This window comes from Pituophis catenifer, unplaced genomic scaffold (genome assembly GCF_029215685.1).
Source record: "Pituophis catenifer annectens isolate HBS135680 unplaced genomic scaffold, rPitCat1.0.hap2 SCAF_9, whole genome shotgun sequence".
Taxonomy (NCBI): Eukaryota; Metazoa; Chordata; class Lepidosauria; order Squamata; family Colubridae; genus Pituophis; species Pituophis catenifer.
This window is the reverse complement of record NW_027256889.1, coordinates 3940814-3950078: the sequence shown is the minus strand read 5'-3', so window position 1 is coordinate 3950078 and position 9265 is coordinate 3940814. Positions and strand designations below refer to the sequence as shown.

The 9265-nt window shown below is 44.5% G+C and overlaps 1 protein-coding gene across 2 annotated transcripts; it reads left to right on the top strand.

Annotated features, from left to right (window-relative positions):
• Window positions 1–2353: 2353 nt before the first annotated feature.
• APOE (apolipoprotein E) lies at window positions 2354–8216 on the top strand. 2 transcript variants are annotated; one of them, XM_070949872.1, is made up of 4 exons: window positions 2354–2455; window positions 2920–2978; window positions 5474–5624; window positions 7080–8216. In XM_070949872.1, the coding sequence occupies exons 2-4, from the start codon at window positions 2936–2938 to the stop codon at window positions 7705–7707; spliced, it is 822 nt and encodes a 273-aa protein (XP_070805973.1). In that variant the 5' UTR covers window positions 2354–2455; window positions 2920–2935; the 3' UTR covers window positions 7708–8216. The 2 variants fall into 2 exon arrangements, with proteins under 2 accessions (XP_070805973.1, XP_070805975.1); XM_070949874.1 differs by having other exon boundaries at window positions 2400–2423.
• The last annotated feature ends 1049 nt before the right edge of the window (window positions 8217–9265 follow it).

Genomic DNA, 9265 nt, shown 5'->3' with positions numbered 1-9265 from the left:
CTTGTTACCGCACGTGGAATGAAGGTTTTGCATGCGAGTGTGTGTTTGTGAGTGTGTGAGTGTGTGTTTGTGCAACGGTCAAGCACAGCTGGATGTAAAACAAGGCCGGCCTCAGCTAAATCGGTGCCCTCGTCCCTCTCTGCCATGATCAACCCAATTAGGAATTTTGTGGAAGGAGATGCCTTGAAGGGAAACTGTGTGCCAGTTGTGTTGTTGGGTTTTTTTTTTTTTTTTGCAAAGCGAAGTTGTGTGTTGACTTGGCAGCCTGCCTGAAGAGATCTTAGAAAGTCCCTGCTCTGGGCAGTGAGTCAGAGTCACAAACAAACTCCGAATGGCTGTGTGGTTCTCAGCAGCCCAAACCCAGATTCTGCTTTTGATGACCTCCTGTTCAACAGTAACTTTTGACCAACTAAAAATCTAATCTTCTTGGGCAATTGGGCCAGATGGAATCAGCATGTAGTGTCCCCCCACCACCACACACACACACTCCCTTCTCTCTCTCTTTTTTTCAGATTTAAACTTAAAAACATACACAGATACACAATCACATTGGAGTTCTATGCCACTGTTTTCCAAACTTTAAGATGGGTGGACTTCAACTCCCACAATTCCCCAGTCAGCAAGTCTACACATCTGAAAGATTTCTGGCTGGGGAATTCTGGGAGTTGAAATTCACATTCTCTGTTTAGCAACTGTTCAAAATTACAACAGAACTTAAAAAGTGAGTTATCACTGATCATTGCGGCTTCCAACAAACAAGTTGTAAAATCAGGTGTGTCTCACCTAACAATCACCTGGCTTAGCAAAGGAAATTCTGAACCTAATTGTGGCCCTAAATTGAGCTTACTATCTGTATTCCATTTTATGTTACGTTATGTTATGTTATGTTAAGTTATGTTATGTTATGTTACGTTACGTTACGTTACGTTACGTTACGTTACGTTTCGTTTCGTTTCATTTTGTTTTGTTTTGTTTCATTATTTTATTTTATTTTATTTTATTTTATTTTATTTTATTTTATTTTATTTTATTTTATTTTATTTTCTCCTGCCTCCTCCTATTTTCCTCACAAAAACAACAACTTGTGAGGTGGGTTGGGTTGAGAGAGAAGGACTGGCCCCAAGTCACCCCTAGGTCTTTCAGACCTAAAGCAGGACTAGAACTCACCAACTCCTGGTGATTGGCCCAAAGTCACCCAATCGCCTTTCACACCTAAGGTGGTACTAGAACTCACAGTCTCCTGGTAATTGGCCCCAAGTCACCCAACCTTCTTTTGTGCATTAGATGGGACTAGAACTCGCTATCTCCTGGTGATTGGCTCAAAGTCACCCAGCTGGATTTCATTGCTAAGGTGGAACTAGAACTCACAGTCTCCCAGTTTCGAGCCTGGTTTCCTTCACCACCAGACCAAACTGACTCTCAATTTTGTTGGCTTGTATTTAGTCAGGCGTCAGGTTGCGTACCAACTGAAGAAATACACGTACAAGAAATAAATGCAAATAAATAAAATAACAATCAAGTGCACCCAATGTCACAGGTAGAATAAGAAGAAAATATGCCCAGGTATATTTGTGTGTGTGTCCTGACATCTCAGAAGCTGCCTCCTTTTCCAGGTTTCCACACCTGGAAAAGGCTGTTTCTTTGCACGCCTAGGAAAGGAACCAGAGCTCGTTGCCACCTGGAAACGGAAGTAGTTTCTTTGCACACCTTTCCCAGGCGCAAAGAGCTTGGTGTGCAAAGAAACTGCCTCCTTTCTTAGGTGTGCCAAGCGCTTGGTGTGCGAATAAAATGCCTCCATTTCCAGTTGTGCAAAGAGCTTGATGTGCAAAAAACAAAACAAAACCTCCTTTCTCAGGTGTGCAAAAAAAATTCCCTCCTTTTCCAGATGTGCAAAGAGATTTGTGCACAAAGAAACTGCCTCCTTTCCCAGATGTGCAAAGAAACTGCCTCCTTTCTCAGGTGTGCCAAGCGCTTGGTGTGTGAATAAAATGCCTCCATTTCCAGTTGTGCAAAGAGCTTGATGTGCAAAAAACAAAACAAAACAAAACCCCCTTTCTCAGGTGTGCAAAAAAATTCCCTCCTTTTCCAGATGTGCAAAGAGTTCTGTGCACAAAGAAACGGCCTCCTTTCCCAGGTATGCAAAGAGCTGTTATTTCTTTCCCTCTTTTTTTCACCCTGGAGATGTCAGGGTTAAGCCAACGTGTGCAAGTGGTGATGGAAATTAAACTTTGTCCCCAATGCCACCATGGCAAACTTTTTTCTTTCTTTTTTTGTTGTTGTTCTTCCAGCTGCTGACTCTGCCAGGGCCGCCCCTTTCCTCCACCCCCCACCCACCCTCCAGGCTGAGCTGGTTATTTAAAAGTCTGCGGAGGAGAAGAGCTCCCAGGACAAACTTCCCGGGAGTCGAGTTGGCAGAAAAGGAGGTGAAAACTTAGCAGAATTCATTGGCCACTCGGTGGGTTCTTGTTTTTGGCTCTTTGCATCATTTTTTTCCCTTCCCTTGGGATGGTGGCTGGTTGCAAACTGGGTTAGAAACAGGAGTGAGGGGTGGGGGTTACCCCCTCACTCCCCCCACCAGGGGAGATGGTAATTCTAGCCAGTGATAGCAATGCAAATGCAGAAACCTTGAAGGAAGCAAACAGAAATTAGGATCTAATGGGGTTTCTTGGATGAATCTAGATTCTTGTTGAATCTAGCAGTGCAGAAATGTCATTTCTGGGTTATCATAGAATAAAACGGAATAACAGGACAGAATAAAAATAGAGCTGAGCCTGGATCTGGGGGAATTTGGGGAGGGGTCTTAGGGTCCAAATTTCTGGGGGGGAGGGGGCGAAAGTGGAAAAGAAATCTCTCCTTCTCATTTCCCCTAAATTCATCCCCTAACCTGTTGTGCTTCTCTCTCTTTTTTCCCCACCCAAGGGATCGACTGATCACCATGAAACTCTTCGCTCTACTCTTCGCCGTGGGGCTGCTGAGTGGTAAGTAAGATAGAAAAATCTAAGATAGAAAATTCCTATCTTCTAATTTCTAAGATAGAAAAATAAGTAAGCCGTCTGTTTTTAAAAACCGTGTTTTGGTTCCCTTGAATGCCGTTGGCATGTAGACGATGCCTCTCCTTCGCAGAGAGGTGGAGCTTCCATAGACAGTGGCAGGGTAGCTCTGAGTTCTCAGGCAACACTGAATAAGAGAATAACCGAGTCGGGAAAGGACCTTGGAGGTCTTCTAGTCCAACCCCCTGCTGGAGCAGGAGAAGCCTATAGCAGTTCGGACGAATGGCTGTCCAGTCTCTTCTTGAAAGCTTCCAGTGATGGAGCATCCTAGAGTTAATTCTTAATTATTCTCACTCTGAGGAAATTTCTTCTTAGTTCTAGGTTGGTTCTCTCCTTGATTAGCTTCCAGCCCTCCGTAGTTAAACAGGAGGTAAAAATGGGGGGTGGTCTCTGGGCAGGAGGAGGGTCTCCGTAAGGGTCTTTGTCTCTAAACACCGGATGATGGACTGGCTGAATTTATTTTCCAAACCACCCGAAGGCCAGACAAGGAATAATGGATGGAAACTCATCAAGGAGAGATTCAACTTAGAAATAAGGAGAAATTTTCTGATAGGGAGAACAACCAACCAAAATGGAATAGAAAAGGAGTTCAGAAGTTGTGGGAGCTTCATCACTTGAAGCTTTCAAGAAGAGACTGGACTGCTACCTGTCCGAAATGGTGCAGGGTCTCCTGCTTGGGGCGGGGGAGGGGAGGGGGTTGGACTAGATGACCTACAAGGTCCCTTCCAACTCTGTTATTCTATCTTCTTCAAATGTATGGTTTGATCCAGAGGGACTCGACTTCCCACAATATGCTAGACTAGGCTCAGATATGGCCGAATATAGTAGAATAGAATAGAATAGAATAGAATAGAATAGAATAGAATAGAATAGAATAGAATAGAATAGAATTAGAGTAGAGTAGAGTAGAGTAGAGTAGAGTAGAGTAGAGTAGAGTAGAGTAGAATAGAATAGGAGTAGAGTAGAGTAGAGTAGAGTAGAGTAGAGTAGAGTAGAGTAGAGTAGAGTAGAGTAGAGTAGAGTAAGTAGAGTAGAGTAGAGTAGAGTAAAATAATATAATATAATATAAGAATAGAATAGAATAGAATAGAATAGAATAGAATAGAATAGAATAGAATAGAATAGAATAGAATAGATTTTTTTATTGGCCAAGTGTGATTGGACACACAAGGAATTTGTCTTGGTGCATATTTTGTGGGAAGTCAATGAACAAGTGTATTGCCGTATAGCAGGACGTCCTTTTTTAAATGAAAGATGGTTAGGTCCTTGACTTGCAACACTGAAAAAAAAAAGACTTATGAAAAGAGTCCTCGCACTTAGAACCGTCGCAGCCTCCCTGCAGTCACGTGATCAAAATCCGGACACTTGGCAACTGGCATGTACTTATGTCTGTTGTAGCATCCTGGGGTCATGTGATCGGCACTTGTGATCTTGTTAGGTGGCTTCCGACAAGCAAAGTCAATGGGGTTGGGGAAAGTTGCGTGGGGTAAACAGAATTTGAGTCATGCTTGAATACTGAAGAACTAAGTATTTCATCAGACTCCAGTAAATGACACAGGCCTGAATTCCAGTCTGTTTCCTGTCTCCCATCTAGCCTCTGGGACTCCCTGCCACAACAAAACTCTGCGATAAGTGAGGGCATCCTGCATAAGGACAGGAGAGCACTGTAATTAACCACAGGGGAAAAAACACACACCAGGAAGCATTTTCTTGTTGTGGCTTGCCCTGCTTGTGTAGTAGAACCTGGGCTGCTCGCTATATTTCAACTTTTAGCCTACCTTGCAGGGTTATTGTGAAGATAAAGGAGCAGGGAGAGTGGGGGAAGGGATAAAAAATTAAGAAAAGGTTCGACAAGGCCAACGTTGCTTAGGCAGGAGGGGGTGGGCTGGATTTAGGAGAAAGAGGAGGAAGAATTTCAGCCAAAGAGAGTTCCAATAAAGGAGAATATTTGTAGCTCAGGGTTGAAATGAGATATTTAGTCTTAGCACTGATGAGGTTATCTAGTTGGGTCGTGAAACGTCTCCAAGAAAACGACCAAGCTCAGAGAACACCCCTCAAATTATCACTTGCTATGGATTAATCTGAGCCTTCCTTCCTTTCCCCTGAGCTGATTCCTTCCAGATGTGCTGGAGTTCAGGTCCCATAATGCCCAGCTAATGTGGCCACAATAGCTACAGGATTATGGGACCTGGTGCAGCGTTTCTAGAGGGCGCCAGATCAGGGAAGACGGTGGCATTCGTTGCAAAGTTGACAATCGTACTTGGAGTACCGACACCTCCTCAAGAAACTACTTAGTCCAACTACTTACTTGATCCTACAGAGGACCAAGGGCGTGCTTTCTGGTCGGCGGGTCCTGAGTTCGAAACGTCCCAATCGAGACATCTATTCCTTTTTGTCCCCCCCCCCCCATTATTTACATGCAGCCTCCTGGGCCAACCCCTTCTTTCAAGACGAGCCAAAATCCAAATGGGAGGAAATGGTGAATGCCTTCTGGGGTTACGTTACCAAGGCCGCGAATGTGGCGGATGACATCACCGCCCAGATCAGGACCTCGCAGCTCAACAGGGAACTGGAGTGAGTGTTTTTGTTATTTTTTTATCCCGCCTTTATTATTTTTATAAATAACGCAAGGCAGTAAACAAAACGGATAGTCCTTCCTCTCCCTGGTTTCTCCACAACAACAACAACAACAACAACCCTGAGAGGTGGGCTGGGCTGAGAAGGAAGGGCACTGGCCCAAAGCCACCCAGCCGGTTTTCATGGCTAAGGCGGGACTAGAACTCTCCGTCTCCTGGTGATTGGCGCAAAGTCACCCAGCGGGCTTTCCTGCCTAAGGTGGGATTAGAACTCCCTGCCTCCTGGTGATTGGTCCAAAGGTTTCCAGCCAGCTTTCATGCCTAAGGTGGGACTAGAACTCACAGTCTCCTGGTGATTGGCCCAACACTCTTGTGCATAAGGTGGGACTAAAATTCCCTGTCTCCTGGCGATTGGCCCAAAGTCACCCAGCGGGTTTTCATGCCAAAGGTGGGACTAGAACTCTCCGTCTCCTGGTGATTGGCGCGAAGTCACCCAGTCGGCTTTCTATTTATTTATTTATTTATTTATTTATTTATTTATTTATTTATTTATTTATTTATTTATCATATTTGTATACCGCCCTACTCCCGGAGGACTCAGGGTGGTGAACAGCCAAGATAAAAATACAAAGAACATACAAAAGTTAAAAAACTATTAAAAACAGATTAAATAATTTGGGCTCAAAAAACCAATTTAAGACATCCAATTTATCTAAAAACATTTAAAAGCCAATTTAAAAGGGAGAGTTAGGCCAGACCAGCCTGTTGGAATAAAAACGTTTTTAGGGCGCGGGGGAAGATGCGTAAGTCTTGGATTCTCCGTATCTCCGGCGGGGAGCTTGTTCCAGATGGCAGGTGCCCCCACAGAGAAGGCTCTCCCCCTGGGGGCTGCCAGTTGACATTGTTTGGCTGACGGTACCCTGAGGAGCCCCTCTCTATGGGAGCGAACTGGTCACTTTTCATGCCAAAAGTGGGACTAGAACTCCCTGTCTCCTAGTGATTGGCCCAAAGTCACCCAGCAAGCTTTCATGCCAAAGGTGGGACTAGAACTCTCCGTCTCCTGGTGATTGGCACAAAGTCACCCAGTGGACTTTCATGCCAAAAGTGGGACTAGAACTTCCTGTCGCCTAATGATTGACCCAAAGTCGCCCAGCAGGCTTTCATGCCTAAAATGGGACTAGAACTCCCTGTCTCCTGGTGATTGGCCCAAAGTCACCCAACACGCCTAAGGCTTTCATGCCTAAGGTGGGACTAGAATTCACCACCTCCTGGTGATTGGCCCAAAGCCCCCAGCCGCCTTTCATGCCTCAGGCAGGACTAGAACTCCTGGCCTCCTAGTTTCTAGCCTGGTCCTTCACCATTCCTAAACCTGGCTCTCTTAGACCAAGAACATAGCTATGTAAATATGATGCATCCGAGGAATTGACCCCCTTGGCTTCTCTTGTCTCCTCAGTGGCCTTATCACCGACACCATGGCTGAGGTGGAAGTCTACACGGATGACCTGCGTTCCAAATTTGGCCCCTATACCCAAGAACTACAGGACCGCCTGACGAACGAAGTGTCCACCCTCACCGGGAAGTTGAGAAACGATATGGAGGAGACCAAGGGCAAGCTGCTCCAATATTGCCGAGACACCCGCCTGATGATCGACCACAACGTGGACACGGTGAAGTCCCAGTTCAACCTCTTGATGCGCAAGCTGAAGAAACGTCTCACCAAGGACGCCGAGGAACTGCGTCAGAAGCTGGGGACCTACGCCCAAGAGCTGAGGACCAACACCGACGAGAAAGTCAGCTCCGTCCGCCAGAACCTGGAGCCCTACGTCTCCAACATCCGCGAAAAGGGACAGGAGAGAATCCAGGCCCTGCAACAAGCCATTGGGGAGCAAAGCCAAATGGTCCGCCAGCAGCTCAGCAGCCGCGTTCAGGAGCTCCAGAACCAGTTCCAGGAGAAACTTCAGGAGGTGAAAAGCGCCTTTGACCAAGCCGTTGACAAACTCCGTCAGTTGGTCAACCCTCTTTTGGAGGACATGGGCATCCAAGCCGAGACCAGGGTGGAGGAGATCAACCAGGAGGCATAAGATGACCTGTGCCTTCAGCAAGCCCTCCTAATTTGTCTCCTTGGAAACCAAACTTGAGGGCCTCTTGGTTGAGATGGGTCTTGATAGGCCAGCCATGTATTAACCTAACCTTCCCAACTGGCTGAGAGCCCTCCAGATGTGTGGCATGATGTCCTCCAGCATTGGGCTTGCAAGCCGACACATCTGGAGCACGCCAGATTGTTTTTTTTTGGGGGGGGGGGAGAGACTGCACTAACCTCATGCTTCTTTTTGCACAAGCCCCATCGTCCCCTTGAATGAAGAGTCTGCCATTCGGCCCTCTTAACCATCTCTCCCCCTTCCCAGTCTCGTATTAACCCAAGTTCTGTGTTGCACTTGTGAATTCTTCCTAGGAAGATCCTGGAACGATTCCTGATGCCCGTTTCCCCTTCTCACTGTAACATCTTGCATTCCAGATGTGTCACCCACCATCCTTCCTCAGCTTTACTGGTGTTTTGATCTGTAACAATAAAATATACTTTGGATATGAATCTCTCTTGGTCACTTGGCATTTTTTTTCTGCTTGGGATGGGTACGGACCTCAACCTAGGAACACTTTTGCAGAGGGGAAATAAAGATTTAATGGCAGGTGCTGTGTCCTGTTCCCGTTCCATAACAGAATGGGGTATTTTTTAAAAAAGCCTCCTTTCCATCTTTACAACCTGTAGCAAAAACCTTGGCCTGAAAACTGCAGGAATGGCAGAGTCTGACATGATAGAATGGAAGAAATGCAGACTCACAAACTGGAACAGAACAGAACAGAATAGAATAGAATAGAATAGAATAGAATAGAATAGAATAGAATAGAATAGAATAGAATAGAATAGAATAGAAAATAGAAAATAGAAAATAGAAAATAGAGAAAGAATAGAACAGAACAGAATATAGAAAATAGAGAATAGAATATAGAAAATATAGAAAGAACAGAACAGAACAGGAAAATAGAATATAGAAAATAGAGAAAGAATAGAATAGAATAGAATAGAATAGAATAGAATAGAATAGAATAGAATAGAATAGAATTCTTTATTGGCCAAGTGTGATTGGACACACAAGGAATTTGTTTTAGGTGTCTTAGGTGTACATAAGGAGAATAAAATACATTCATCAAGAATAAAAAGATACAACACTTAGTGATATTCAAGGTTACTAATAAGCTATCAAATCGTACTTAAGAAATAAATAAAAACAATATAAATTGAAAGATACAAACAACATGTTATAGTCATAAGTGGGAAGAGATAGATACTAGTAAGGAAGAGAAGAATAATAGTAATACGGTCTTAGCAAATTATTTGACAGTGTTGTGGGAATTAGTTGTTAAGCATTCGGGGGAAAAACTTGTGTCTTGTGTCTAGTTGTTCTGGTGTGCAGTGCCCTATAGCGTCGTTTTGAGGGTAGAAGTCAAAACAATTTATGTCCAGGAGGTGAGGGGTGTGTAGATATTTTCACAGCTTTCAATTCACAAAATGAAAGAAAGGAGAAAAAAAGGAAAGAAAAAAGTGAAGAGAGATAGAAAAAGAAACATTTGAAGAGAAAA